The sequence below is a fragment of the Monodon monoceros genome, unplaced genomic scaffold (genome assembly GCF_005190385.1).
Source record: "Monodon monoceros isolate NGI ecotype Baffin Bay Population unplaced genomic scaffold, NGI_Narwhal_1 Super_Scaffold_12, whole genome shotgun sequence".
In the NCBI taxonomy this organism is placed as follows: domain Eukaryota; kingdom Metazoa; phylum Chordata; class Mammalia; order Artiodactyla; family Monodontidae; genus Monodon; species Monodon monoceros.
This window is the reverse complement of record NW_021703768.1, coordinates 83,778,898-83,794,921: the sequence shown is the minus strand read 5'-3', so window position 1 is coordinate 83,794,921 and position 16,024 is coordinate 83,778,898. Positions and strand designations below refer to the sequence as shown.

The following is a 16,024-nucleotide window of genomic DNA, read 5'->3' as shown; positions in this document are numbered from 1 at the left end:
TAAAAAAAGAACAAAAGCCTTACCCACTTTGCATGGTTATAATTGACACACACCCACCTGACTAAGGCAATCAGAGTGTAAGCTTTCAGAGACTTATTTAAAAGCAGGTACTTTTCAGAACTGGATGGGACTCTAGAAATCATCTGGTCTGATTCCTTCATATGAAAAATGAGGCTTATAGAGATTAAGTGACCTGCCCAAGGTCATCCAGGTCATTAGTGGTGAATGGAGACTAGTATGGATGTCCTGTTCCACCCATCCCCACACTTCCCTTTTGTCTTTCCTTAGCTAATAGTAGAACGCTCTCCAGACAATACAAGAGCAATAAATGTTTACTGAGATGTTTGAAGACTAGCTATGCCTTCTGAGCTCTAGTTTCTTTTCCTACTTCTTTCCCATCTACTCATTAAACAGGTATTAAACATGAGCTTATCTTTTAAGGGAAAGACATTATGATATATACCCTAATGGAAATATAACTTCCTCTAAAAAGAACAAAGATTTGCTGTTTTACATATAAACGTATATACTAGAGACTTTGGCTCAATTTATAGAAGATTAAGGTAGCTTAAGAAAAATACATAAAACACATAAAGTGATTAAAAAAAAGAACTAAGACCTGGGGACAGAGGAAAGAAAAGCAGATATGGAAAGCTAAGGAGGTTGGGAGAGCCCAAACAGTTGGTAGAGTGAAGCTTCACATCTGGCCCTAAGATTCCTGCCAGCCACACAGAGAAGGGTGACTTGATCATTTACATGTAAGTTTTTCCTAGCACTGAGTTCTAAAAGCACCATTTCAGACATGGCTGTTCCATTCTTTTGCTATAAACTTTCTGGGTCACAAAGACCCAGGGGGTGGTGGTGGTCGAATGAACTGGGAGATTGGGATTGACATATATACACTAATATGTATAAAACAGATAACTAATAAGAAACTGCTGTGTAAAAAAATAAATAAAATAAAATAAAAAAGACCCAGACAACTCCAGAGCATTTTGAAAGCATAACTTCATTAACTTCTATTTGAATCACTGCCAAATGGAAGATTACCTGATGAAGAGCCACATCTGTGACCCAATAATTTCCATCTTTATCTATACTTAAGCCATGTGGCAAGTAAAACCTGCAAAATAAAGATAATTGTCTTAATTATATAATTACTCCCAAAGCATACATGAGAGGACATTTTTCTGCTAATTAATTGTAAAGGCAATATAAATTTAAAAACTGATAAATGTATACCTGTATTACTAAAGAAAAGACGAAAATGAATTGTTAAATGAAAATACCCATTTTAATAGAGACCTCCTTGTGAAAAATCTTAAGTGGTATTTAACCATCTAAAAATCTATACACGAAGCCTACGTATCAATTACAAATATTATAAAGTATGGTATATTAAATAACACAAATAACATCAATTTGAAAACAAGTTCTAAGATCATAAAGAAATGTGTATAAAACAAATTGTCTAGAGAATTATAAATGGATTTATATGGTTTGAATATGCTGCTTAAATATGCTGCAAGGCAATATAATGCTGTACTAATATAAAATATTAAATATATGACTGAAAAGCTTTAAGAGTACCTACTAAAGACAGTAAAACCCAAAGAAAACAACTTCCAGCAGACATGGGCTGTGATCATCTGAGCAAAGAGAAGTGGTGTGCTGGATAATCATTAGAGAAGGTTAATCTGTTTAACAAATCAATTGGAACGACCTGGATAAGAGAACTGCAACGTGGACAGAGACTCACAGGCTTAAGGAACTTGGACAGCGTTAAAAACACATGGACAAAGTCTTAATGTGATTGTGGTCAAACCTGACAATACACAAGCTACGTTTGTCAGCTTCTAGCCTTTGCAAGGTGTTGTAATCATAGATTTTTTTTTCATGAGCCAAGAATGTAACACCCTGATCTTGACTAATAAACTGAACTAGATCTCTCTTTTGGTGACTGAATGTGAGAGTTATGATTTGCTTTCAACATAGAAACCCCACTGTTGGCCAAGCTGATTTAGCAGCAGTTGCTCTGCCTTCCTCTTTAATTCCTTTCTGGAATGAGATGCTTCTGATTAATGGGTAGAGCACTGAAGAGACAGGTTCAGACACAATGAGTGGTGGGGCTGGTATATTAGAAGTTGGCCCCTGACTCACCATCTTAGAACCCTATAAAAAGCTAATTATTACCATCTCCATAAGCAGCTGCATTCAAAGTGGATGGCTCCCCGCCTTTCAAAGAAGCTGGCTTTCCCTGTGCCTAAGCAGATGGAGTAGGGTATAGCTCCTAATGCTGCCAGGTTATAGCTGTTGTGGACACTCTGTAAGCAGGTGTCCCTTTCTTTCAATGACCATGAATATCAGCCAACTTTTTTTGGCTGCCAAATGCCATCTAGGAATAAGACCAAATAATGAGCAGCTTTCAAAGTCAAATTACCTATGCATGCTATGGAAAGCTGAAAGTGACATTTGTTTAGTCTTCACTTTGAGATGGGAAGAGAGAAGGCTTTTTTCTTAATGGTGATTGGTTGGTGAATTTGGTTATGTAACTTTTCTGCTCAAGAATTTTTTTTTTTATCCTTCAGATCTAGCTGAGTAGCAAGTCACTTCATTAGCATGTGTATCAATTCTCTCTGAAGCTTGACTACCTACTAGAATCACCTGGGGAGCTTTCAAACTACTATTTCGATACCTGGGCCGGCTCCCAGACTAAATCTCAATCTAATTTTTGGAAGCGTCCCAGGTGATTCTAATATTCAGTCAGGGTTTAGAACCACCTCTTTAGAAAATGAAAGATAGTCAAGTAATTTAACTCACAGATTTTTTCCACTGGACTGGAGTACTGCGGCATTATTTGGATCTATGACAAGAATAGTGTCTTCTTCAATTGGCCCGAGACCTCTTTGCTGGTAAATAAACTTACTGTCAAAAGAGCTAAAAAAAAAAAAAAAGCATTAGAATGGAAAATAAACCAATCAGAAACATCAGTGAACTTGAGAAAGGCAGACCATTCACTTGAGATTTTAAATAGAGAATCAAGAGAAGGGCTCAGATGTGCCTGACTTCACTCTTTGCCCTTCACACTTCAGATATACCATTAGCCTGAAGAACTAGTGAATGGTCAGTGGAGCAGCAGCATGGGCAGTGCCTGGAGATGCAAGGTTTCAGACGTACCAAATATGAATCGGCACTTTCACAAGATCCCCAGGTGAGTCATATTCACATGAGACTTTGAGAAACACTACCTAGAACTCTTAAAGAAACTAATTTTTTTCAAAGGCTCTTCAAAATGTTTTAATTCAATAGTTATTTTCTTTCAAACTACAAAAGAAGGCATAACTTTTTGTGCAATGATAAGCAAAGTGTAAATGATAGCAGGAAGGACAGTGATCAAAACTATGTTTGCTATTTTACTTGCTCTAGGTACAACATGCAAATACATATTATTAGGATGTAGAATGGAATGTTCAAAGTATTTCAAAAATATAAACCATAATTGATTCTTGAAACAAAAATGTGTTTAGAGACATAAAACTTTTTCCATATAACAATTTTTCTGTAAGTACAAAATGGACATCTATATAATAATTAATGTAAACACTAAAATGAATATGACAATTTCTGCTTTTTTAACTCTGTACCTTCCAGGTTATTATAAAATATTATGAACATTTATGTTTATATATATTTTTCATTTATATTTCTATCTGAATTGTTAGTAGTATCTTTCTTTAAGTTGACAGTTATCACAGACATTGTACTTATTTAAATACCTGTTTTGGAAATTATTTGGGATAAATAACAAAGGTAAGCTCTTCTAATGTAAGCTTATGTGAAAGAGGAAAATATACAAAGCACCAAGAGACCAACTTATATTTTCAAAACCAAAGAATTGATCAGCACATAGTTAAGCCATATGTGTGTGGGTGTTGGGGGGCATAAAAATATATAATATATATATTTTGCCAGATGAATATTTCTGTAAAATAGAATTTCCCTTATAGAATCAGACAAGTCTATGAAAAAAACTATTAATATTTTGTAGTTCAACTGTATAAGCAAAAGAATCTGAATAATATTAAATATTTATGGAGAGACATTTGCAAATTTGCAAGGTGACAGACTGCTCAAATCTGTCATACCTCTATTGATTAGTTGGTTAGTATTACTTATGCAAAGTCCCAGTAGGAGAACAAACATTTCAAAATTACATTCTCTTGCCATTAAAAATATACATCACAATTATTTGAGATTCTTGACTGTCATAGTCTTTTGGGTACATTTTTCCTGAAAGATACTAATAAGTCCCTGAAGCAGTTCTTATTAATGATGCATTCAATTGAATAAAAAATATTGGTTCAGCTTTCTCGACCTAAAACTTAAGTAATATTGCTTACATACGCTATTACGTGTAGTTAAAACCACACACCAGTACCTAGAAAAAAAATACATAAGTTAACAAAATGGAGGTAACATCACTAACAGAGCAGATTTTATAAGACAGTCATGAGATCACTATTAAATCGAAATATAAAATTTTATTAGTTCGAACCAATGTAAGAATATACAAGGTATTATTAAATCAGAAGACACTGGTAAAGAGCAAACGTGAAGTAACTCTTTCTCAGTACTATGAAACACCAGAGTTTATCCTATATCTGAAACTGTATTTTCAATGTGACTTTCTGTACTAAAAACATCATACCAATTCCCCTAGAAAACAAAGGTACTGGATTCAACCATCAATGATCTATATTTTTAACAACTTGTCTATGATACTGGATAACTTAAGTTCAGTATGTCTAAGACTCATAGTATGCTACAGTTTTATATTCATATGTAATAGGATAAAGTCTCTTCATTTATCATTTCTTTTAAGGCCTAAGTCATATTTCTCATTATTCAGAAACATTTCAAGATTTGTAGTGGCAAATGGTAATTTAAATAATGTGAAAATTATGTTTTCTCTGACTTTAAGGAGTTAAAATTTGTTTTCCCTTTTTTTTTTAAAGAAAATTTGAGATAACTGTAGATTTACATGCAGTTGCAAGAAAAAATAATACAGAGAGATTCTGTGTACACTTTACCTAGTTTCCTCCATGGTAGCATTTTGCACAACTACATACAGTACAATATCATAACCAGGATATTGATATTGATAAAATCCACTGATTATACTTAGATTTCCCTTTCCATTTTGTATTTCCTAAAATTTTCATTTATTCTTGCAGTTTATTTACTTGGGCATGGAATATACTAGTACATTACTTCTCCACCCCACCCCCACCTAGGAGTTAGTAATATGGAAAGTTACCGAGTCCTCATAATTCTTACCAAGTGCTATCCACTTGACATGCAGACAGTGTTCTGACGCACTACTGACAGCTAATAACAGTGGCAGTCCAATTGCCTACTGCATATCTTGATAAAACTGGAGCCTATCAGACCTCAGCATACCTAATTCCATATCTCTTATCTGCAAAATGACAAACCATACAGGAAGCCTGACATAGTTACTTGTTCATGATTTCCCCAAGCAATAGGTTGCAGCAGCAGCAATTCTTTGGTCTGTCTTGTCATTCACTTAAATATTCACCATCAGTCTTAAATCTCTGGTCCTACTATTTTAGAAAATAACATTCCTAGAACTTATGATGGAGAGAAAGTAGATCTCCCCACCCCCACGTTCAGGAGCATATGTTGACCTCCTCTAATTTAAATCATGTTTTTTATAGCTTCAGCTTATTTCTCCAGACACTTAAATATTTAAAAATGCAAACTCTAGTTTAAATTACTCTCTGGCAGCCATATAAGCTCAAAGTCAAGAACCTGCGATATTGAGCTTGGCTTCCAAGAAAACAAGCTATGTCAAGGAAGAAACATAAATAAACCCCGACTCACAGTCCCAATGCTAGTCAGATCGAATGAAATGTTGTAGCTGATGCGTAGGTAAGTGAAAACATCCTTTATCAATGGTACTGTTCTGCACTGCTCATGAATACAGAAGAAAATGTATCAAGTAGTTGATATTTTGCTGTCACAAACCTAAATTGTGTGTGGGCATCTATACTCACAATCTAGAAACGTCAGATTTCTAATGGTGGGAAAAATAGCAAAATTAACTAATTTGAGGATCATACTCTTTAATTTTATTAACCATTTTTTGGTGATGTTATAATAAATTGTGAAATAGCAAATGAAAGAGCCAAAAGAAAAATAAGTAACAAAGTAAATAAGCTACAGAGTAAATAAATCAGATTTTGATAATAAAAATTTGGATACACAGAAAATATCAGATCTCTCAACTTATCAAGATTTTTTTCTTAGTATCTCATTACAATGTAACAACTAATAATATGGTTTGTTTTTTAGTGTTTTTTTTTTATTATCACAAATTACTCCCATGTCATTAGCAATGTACAGAGGGCATTTTATGTGATGCTTTAGACTAACCACTTTTCCTATGGTATTTGGCTCTATGATTATTAGTCATAGTATTACTACACTTCCCTGTATCCATTAAGGATCTCAGTGATTAGGCAAGTTCTTGAATTTACTGATATTAGCATCATTTGACTATACTAATTTACTTCAGTAACATAAATAACAAATAATAACATTCTAGAATTCTGAGAAAGATCATAGCTTTAAGGAATTAACCACAATAGGCCCAACCGTTTCACTGAAAATCTTTTGTGATACCATTTACCAGATGTCTATATGTTTAAACTGGCAGCATCAAGGGACATTCAGTTCCTCAGTGGATTGGTTGATGAGCCCTAATCCTTTCACTTGGGATCACTGGAGCCTCATGCAACTAACAGCTGGCCCCTGGCAGTTACACAGGGCAAGTAATAAAAGGAATTGATGTTTTTCTGAAATGGGAAAATCACACACACACACACACACACTCACATTAAATCTGCCAAATAAAGTAATTTATAAACTCTCTTCTAATTCAAAGAAAAGTAACGCTTTAACAGTTCACAAACAGATGTCAGATTATAGAGCTGGATACACTGTTGCTATAGCAAACTGCTTATTTAGTGTTCTAAAGCAGCTACCCTGCATTATATGCTGCAGAGAGGTCTTTATTTCAACCACATTTAACTTTTTACAGGATATAATAATACCCTGCACATTTCACATGGTGCCTGGAGCACTGCTGATTTCTGTTTGCTTCTCTGAAAAAGCACTCAGCGGAAAAGACTGAACTGCGGCCTGTGGGCTGGAATTCATCAGTTCTTTATTTTAGCAATTTGAATCCCCCATTAATGATTTTGCACATTAGCAGCTAATCAAACAGTTTAGATAAGGCTGAAAAGAAATGCTTTGCAATATTCTCACACAAAGGAACTAGAATAGGGAGAAAATAAACTTCTGTGCCATCAATCAAAATTAAGGAAATGCAAAATAAATAATAGCAACTGAAGAGAGAAGTAAAATATAATGTTGTAATTATATAAATTAAGAGGCTGGAGAAAGGACCATAGGTTTTCAAGTGAGAAAATAAGTGGAAATGTACCCTCAACATTAGGAAAGCAAAGACATACCATAATAAAACCAAAGACTTTAAATGGAATATAATTTAATACTATGTTAAAAACACTTACTTCTGAATATATACACATTGAAAAATTCCTATGAGGAAGAAAAAAGGTAGGAAAAGAAACCAGTGTGACTATTTAGTGTCCTGATGGACCTACCACTAGAGACATCTCAAATAGGGATGAAAAGAACAAAGAACTAGGTATCACAGCACTGGGCTCTGTTCCATCAATAAGGCCACTGGGAATGAGTCACTTAACAAAGTGCTTTTTGTTACTCAACAGAGTGAGGCACTTTTTAAAGTCTTCATTTTTTTGGACTAGGGAACAGAGTCAGGGAGTTCAAATGTCTTGATACAGGTCTCAAAGGTAGGAGGTGGTAACCAAGATTCAAACCCAGGTCTCCTGTCTTCAAAAACATGTGGTTTTCTCTTACTAGGATTGACCTCACTGGACTGGAGAATCTCCCCTCCAGTTATCAAATTTAATTTGTAGATGTAGAAGAGATAGGAAGAATAGTCACATAGCCAAGAAGAATCAGAGAAAGTGGCATAAAACTGGAAGAAAATGGCTTGAGTAAAACTGGAAATGGCAATATGAGAGAAAAGGGTAGACTATGGAAACATTCTTTTTGTAGAACTCCTTACAATTTTCTCTCAGACGTGAAGATACTAAGGTACCACTCAGTCATTTTGAGTTCAATTTTCCAGGCCCAATTAATTCTTAAGGTATGAAAGAATTTGCAGATACAGAAGCAGGACCTCAAGCAGATATATCTTAACAGAGACTCCAGAATATTAGGGAGGCAAATCTTGAACTGATTTTTATGAAAGTTAGAAAGCAGATAGATTTCTGAAACAATAGAACCTCACAAGGTTCCATAAAACATTGATGAAGAGGTGGTTTGTGAACAAATTTTTGGAGGGCAAATGGGAGAAGATTCCCAGAAGACCACACCTCTAAGGACAAAACTTGCTAAACCAATCATTCAACTATTCAATTTTATAAACAACATGTATAAAGATGTGAAAAGCAAGCTCATCAAACAGACCTAATACCAGGCTGGAAGGGACAGCTCATTCTCTGGTTAATTAAGAATAAAATAATATCTGTAAATTGAAGCAATGCTAAACCTAATGAGTGAAATGTAATTGGAATAAAATCCTGAATTCAGTGTTTTTAAAGCACTGCATAAGTATAAATTTCCAGTAAAAACTTCAGCACAATTTCATGAAATACATTTGGAGATTCTAGTAGATTACAAATTCAACACAGAGTAACAAGGCAACACAAGATATGACTGCTGAAGAAAAGTGAACAGAACCCTTTTACACTAATAGATATCTAGAATACACATCAAGGAAAGTAATTGCATTGCTGATCAGCTAACACATGAGGTATTGTGGCCACTTCTCAACCAAACACTTTAAAGGACTGAGAAACCAGAGCACCTTCAGATGAAAGTATCATGTCAGTATGAAGACTGGCTGAGGGCCTGGGGGATATTTAGTCTGGAGAAGATAAGACTTTCTTTAAATATGCAAATAATTGACATGAATAAATGGGAGTAAATTCACTTTGCATTTGGCTGTCATGAAGGTGAAGTTACAGGACACAGATGTGAGTTTAACATAATGAAGAACTTTATGACATCTAGATGAGTCCCATAACTGGAAAGTATGTCTCATATCTAGGGCATCTGTTGGCACTGAGAGTTCAAGCTCCAGATGACTATGGAAGATTTTGTTTACAGATGTCCCAGCAGGAAGCTGGAGATAAGCTCTCTGGTGGACATTTGCTATTCTGGGTGCCCAGGGTCTACTGCCCCATTTTGTGCTAATGAAACCTCAGTTTTTCTTTAGTTGACCCAACATTCTGAGCCTCACTCTCAGTCCACTTGCTTTTGATAATGTCAACTCTACTCTCACACTCCAAGGATAGAACAAAAAGTTAGGCTAAGCCAAACAGTAGATTTCAGGGCTTCCCTGGTGGCGCAGTGGTTGAGAGTCCGCCTGCCGATGCAGGGGACACAGGTTCGTGCCCAGGTCCGGGAAGATCCCGCGTGCTGCGGAGCGGCTGGGCCCGTGAGCCATGGCCGCTGAGCCTGCGCGTCCGGAGCCTGTGCTCCGCAACGGAAGAGACCACAACAGTGAGAGGCCTGCGTATCGCAAAAAAAAAAAAAGAGTGTATTTCATTCCTCTGCCCACAGTGACTGGTTTAGGATGCAAGAAATATGACCTAAAGTCAGGTAGAACACTGAGAGTGTTTTAGAACACTGAAAGTCTCCATTTAAGGATCTCCTGTTGACCTACATCAGGGAAATAGACTACCTCTTCTATAATTCTGAAGCTGCAAGTGGGGAGGAAGATCAATCAGGGTCTAAGAATGGAGCCAACCAGGAGAAAATGTGTTAAATAGGTGCTGGTGGTGTCGTTTGAGCTACCATACCCTTAAAGTTTTTATTTATACAAACTAATAAATTTCTTTTCCTAAGCTAGTTTGTGTTGGGTTTTCTCCCTTATTGGTTACGGAAAGAATTCCAAGTGATAAAACTTCCAAAATCCCTTCCAACTCCATGTGAAGAAATGACAAATGGTATAATGGAAACACCTTTTAGCACCTAAAAATTAGGGCTCAAACCCATGATTTACTTAAGAGGGTATGTGATGTGAGGCCTGCACAGTAGAACCTCAGCCATAGCTGAGATAAATAAAAGAAAGGGCAAGAAGCAAGCCTCTGACAATGGTGGTGATTTTGACAGAGACCGAGGAACAGCTGTTACTGAGGCAGGAGCTATCCAGCTCCTGCTGGGAGGCATTTAAAGAGCTCTAGCTGCCATGCCGCCCGAGCACCAGGGCAGACAAGAGGCTCTTTAAAGTTTCATTACACCCTGCTGGTAATAGGCATTTCCTATTTTAGCTAGAAGAAGCCATATTGACAGGGAAGAAAATGGAAATCAAATTGAGAAAGGGAGCTGACAGTCATCTTTCAGGAGGGTAAGTGTTTTATCATCATCATTATTATTATTACTACTATTATTATTATTATTTTGTTGCTATGCTTATTTAGCATGGTTAAGTAGAAAAGTAAGAGTTGACCAAGGCTATCAGGTAGAAATGAAGAGTAATACTACTTATAAAGACAGTTTTTGTGATAATATCAAAAGAGCTTTGAGTACTGAGTATTAATTAGGGATTATTATTAACTCCAAGTACTGTCTGATACTTAAAGAATGATCAACTACAAAAAATTAGGGGATATAGACTACTAAGATTTGATTTAGAACAAGCTCTAGCCTTATGGAACTTATAATTTTGTGAACATGAGAAGTATCAGGATGGGAAAGATTCTGAGGAAAATTAATACAGGATTTCTCATCTTTCTATCCAAACAGTGGTAGCAACAAGAATGCAATTTCCACCCCATTTTTAATTTCCATTGTCTCTCACTAACACATAATAAATTATTCTGGAAAATGCTGTCTTTTTCTTTGTATAATCCTTGGATAGTCAATGAGGAAAAAGAAAAATTATGTACGTTGTCTATTCTATATAATGCAACTTATACATGTAGGAAGGATGGTCATGTATGACCATTCAATGAGCAGGGTCCACACATCCAAATCTATTTTCCTACAAAATAACTAACAGAGTAATCCACTTCTTATTCCCTTTGTGAATATTAAAGCAGACAGTGTTAAAAGCAGAGATCCGAGTGCCGGAAGAGAACTTCCTCACAACCACAGATTGCAAAGGCTGCTAGAGGCCAACAGGAAATACAAGAGAGGCAGAAGGAAAGAGAGATAACAAATATTCTTACACCTGAAAGATAAAAAAGAAGAAGAAGAAAGAAGAAACAGATTTAATGGGTTAAATCAGCATGACTGCCCTGAAAAAGTCTTGCATTTTTGGCCTTTTGTCAGTGCCATTTATCCGGGTAAACACACTGGGGCTTTGGCAATGGAACTGGAATCTATTTACACATGATACTGGTTATCTAGATGAAAGCAAGAGGCCAGGAAAAAGCAGGTCTTCAGCTAGGATGGCCATATATGTCCCAGAAAATGTTCTTATGTGGCTCTTGTTTCACAGTCTTGTGTCATCTACCCCAAGCTGGCCTTTACAGATCCCTTTTTATTTTTTTCTATTAAACTATTCCAGCCTCTGCTGTTTACTTGGAATGAATATCACATTAAAATGGAAAATTGGACTTCGTCCGATTTAGCTTTAGCCAGCTGAAACAGTATCAATGGGAGAAAATGATGCTGTAATTTTCTCGTCTGGTAAAATGTGGCTAGAAATCCATGCGGAAAATGTAGCAATATTCATTAAAATGAACAATATGCTACAATGAATAGTAATAGTTTGCTTTTGAAAGCGCTTGTGAAAATATCATTAGATGTTCAATAATGACTAAGATGATGTAACAGAGATGTATAAATAGGGATGCTGAGTTCGATGGCTTTGAACTCTGAATTGATCTCTTCCTCAGATTCCATTTTTGAGTGTGACAACTGGAAAGGACAATTAAACAGTAACAAAGCTATCAATCTATTTTGAAATGCTAATTGAATTCCATCTTCAACTACACAAAGAAAACTACATACATGTGTATGTGACAGAGCAGGCTTAGCCTAAGCTTAATCAGTATCTCTGAAAATGGAGGAAGAAAACAATTGAACTGTGTATGTGGATCCTCAATTTTCCAAATGAAACCCTACAGTTGTACACTTGAAAGGAGAGATTCATTACACTTAATTCATAAGATATTAAAAAATTTACCTTCATATGTAGATTTGTGATAAAACACATGAATAAATGGATACTCATTACTCAGGAGAATTAAGATAACCTGCTAAATTTTGGAATAAGCTTTTAAAAATACAATCATGTAAATGTGCTCGTAATCCTCTAAAAGGCAGTAAGTTTAACAAACTGGGTAAGTGGGCCAACTCTGGAGTCAGATGGAAAGGAACTGAAGCCTGACTCTGCCAGGCTAACTGTGAGGTCTGGGGCAGAACGCTTACTTCCTCTTGGTTTCTTCACCTGTAAAACGTGAATGATGATGATAATAACAGTGCCTAAATGTTGTGAGGTAATTTATGTAAACAGAACAGTCACAGGAGCACAGTAAACACTCAATGAATGTTAGACTTTTTTACCAAAACTCCCTATTAGATGATAGTGGAAGATAGAATAAAAGGTTGGAAAGAGAAACCCAGAGGGAAAAGCGGGATATTAGTCTTAGTGTTATTCTTAAGTCTTGTTACTCTTTAAGTTTTTGGTGCTCATGAAAAATGCAAATTTGAGTAATAAAATTAATCTGTATGGAAATGTGAAGGCCAAGGTACTGACTATTTCTATAATATGGTGGCCAAGCTGCTCTAACTACAGTCTCCAGAAGGCACTGTTATCATGCCAGGGAGCAGTCTGATGGAAAGGGAGAGTCCAATGGCCTTACTATGGTTCTGTACCCAGTACATGGAAATAATGAAGTGCTTTATTGTAGTCAACTAGTAACTTTCTTCGTTGATCATTGATCATGATGCACTTTTTCTGAAGTCTTGAAATGCCTCAGCCATGTACTGTCTTAACTGCCTTTAATGTTACTTTCCTTAGGAATGTGAGGGTAGCTTCAAGGGGGAGAGAGCAAAATGCTAAGTAGGCAGAATCACAGACTGTTATTGCCTTCTTTCCATAAACTAGTTTGTGAAACTACCTTAATTGTTTTCAAATGCACAAGACTTTCTCTTTTCTATGTGTCACAGTCATATACTAAAAGAAAAAATATGTTTTGCTCACAAAAATCAAGTTCAAAGAAAACCTTGATAGTTCTCTCACCATTATTCTTAGTTTAATGAAAAGCAATGCATGCTATTTTTATCTTCATTTACTCCTTCAAGGAAAAATTATTACTTACTTTCCATCCCAGACATGGTTACCTCTGTGGAAAATCACCAGATTATTCGTAGGGTCCAGAGCCATCCCAGAAACCTGGCCTGGTAACAAGTATACTCCAGGCCAATCCAGTGCCTCTTCTACATGGAAATCTAAAAGATAAATCCATACATTTAGTGTAAAAAAGAAAGCTAGTATAACCTCATGAAGATTCACAATGATTATAAGAAGTTCATGCAGTAATGTCACTAGATGCAAAGAAAAAAAATCAAGCCATGCTCTACATAAAATATACCACATGCACATGCCAAGGAGCCTCCTGAGCTATGAATAAAGTAAGTGACTGTGAACTTGTTTGGGGATATGCTCTTTTCCTGTTGATAAGATGCCTCGTAAAACCAGTTTATCCTTAAGCCATTAAGGGGCAAATTTGAGACAGTCTTCTTAACAAGATTCTTACTTTAAATTAGTATCTTTGAAAAATATGGCAACATGGATGGCATCATTTTAATACAAAGCTTTTAAATGTTGTAAATAAATAGTATTATTAGGCAATAAGCCCGTTTCTGTGTGTTTGTGTGTGTCTGTCTCTCATCTAACTTCTGTGTAAATTGTGGATGTTCAGAATACATTAGACCTTATAATAAACCATCATTGATAATACCTTGTACAAGGAACTATGTAAAATACCAATCACATTTCACCTAACTTTAGTGTTCCTATAACAATGGGAATGGAGAGATATTCTTTCACTGCTTATATTTCACTGTTTCCTAACACGAGAAAGGAAAAAATAACAGGAACTCTATGACTGAGTGATTTACAATCACTCTCACTTCTGATCAGAATACACTTATACTTAGAGAATACCTAAGTTCAATTGTTAACCCCTTTTATAAAAATGCTCATGAATAAAGAGGTACCATGTACAGAGTAGTTATGTTAACTGAGGATGTAAAGTTATGAAGATGCTGTGAAATCCTTTGTATCAGTGTCAATATTCTTTCCCTCTGAAACGCTTCAACAGAGATGCTGAGAAGTAAAAAAGCAGCAGTTTGAGTCTCCTTTCTCCTTCCCATACTCTGGAGGATGTGGCAACATGCAGTGAAATCCTCAAAGATAAACATTAAAGACTGGAGGAAGAAAGGGAAACACAGGGCTTGTACAGTCAGCTTCTGAAAGCCTGAGAGGATGCTGGTGTGAGAGTAAACACTTTAAGATAATTCTCTCAACTATACAACAGGAAACAGTAACTTTTCACTCAAGATATTCTTACCTTTGCTCATTTAATTTTTTAAGACAAAAATTAATAACACAGCACAATCAATAGGATGCCTGGAACAGTTGTGTCTACAACCTTTGCTGAAGCATATTCAACAAATATTCCCTAAGTGTATTGTCTATGTAAGGTGTTATGTTAGATTCTGGGGACACAAAGAAATAAAGCATGGTTTTGGTTCTAGAGGGACTCATAGGATAAAATGAAAAAAAAAAACCAAAAAATAACCAAAAAACAAACAAACAAAAAACAGAAAGCAAATATTTATGACACAGTACCGTGCAGGAACACAGCAAAGGGCCCATAATCCTTCCTGAGGCTTGGCTGGGAGAGGGTAGGTGTTCTCACTTAAAGTTTATTGAATATAGAAGTAGGCAGAGAATATTTCAGTCAGAAAGATGGAAAGTGAGGATGATTATAATTGCAGAATGTGTTTCAAGATCTTTACGTAACTTGTATGTCTTTAAGGATATCTGTGTATGTCAGGAGCGGGTATGACAGTGACAGGCAGGACTAACAGACCCCAAGATCTAGTTTAGACTGGAAAATATACATTTGTAGAGCACATGAAGGTATGGATTTAACAATGAATTAATGAATGTAGTTTTGAGCTGTGGTGTCTTGATCTATACTGTGATTAATTTTGAGGTATGCTGCAAGTACTTCATTAATAGCAGTAAAGCACAAAGCTTGGGAATAATTTACTTCTGAAATATATTAGAGCACGCGAGAATGTCATTCTCACTCATGTGTGTTTTGCTATGTCTTCCTGAGTTGGGGAGAAGGGGGGCAGAGTAATAACTGGCGTGCCTAAATTTGCACAGCAGTGGATGTAAATGGGGCTGCTAGGATGAATAGCATTCATCATCTATCATGCTTATTATCTATCATAATAGGAGAAAAGGATGCAAATTGTGACTATAGGCGACTAGGAACCACTGAAGGTTTTCAATCATGGGGTGACATGAAAAAAACTGTGTTTCTGAAAGTGAACTCAGGAAGCAGGGTATAAGTATTATAATTAGAGACGTATGGATGGATTCCCCAAAGAAAATGTTTCAAATTATTTTTAAGTTGCTTGAATCTCAGGTTGTACTTCATTCATTCTCATCTCAGTTACAGCTTGTCTTTTCGGTGGTCATTCTGTACTTATTCAGCAGCTCCTGAAGATTCTGGATGGGCTCCAAGGGAGACTTGAACCTCCTAACAATACAGATATTTAGTCGCTTTCATCAGCTTCTCAGAGCTCAGCACCACTACAACTAGATGGAATTTTGTGAGGGCAAGGATCATGTCTT

General features: G+C 36.0%; 1 protein-coding gene across 12 annotated transcripts in view; it reads right to left on the bottom strand.

The window, feature by feature from the left end:
- Positions 1 to 16,024, bottom strand: part of PAM (peptidylglycine alpha-amidating monooxygenase) — a 279,877-nt gene that overhangs the window by 20,518 nt on the left and 243,335 nt on the right. For all 12 annotated transcript variants that reach the window (XM_029218598.1, XM_029218593.1, XM_029218592.1 and 9 more), the window contains 3 exons: positions 13,470 to 13,599; positions 2,821 to 2,937; positions 1,051 to 1,123 (listed from right to left, as the gene is read on the bottom strand). In XM_029218598.1, the coding sequence (XP_029074431.1) occupies positions 1,051 to 1,123; positions 2,821 to 2,937; positions 13,470 to 13,599 (320 nt within the window). The remainder of the gene's footprint in view (positions 1 to 1,050; positions 1,124 to 2,820; positions 2,938 to 13,469; positions 13,600 to 16,024) is intronic.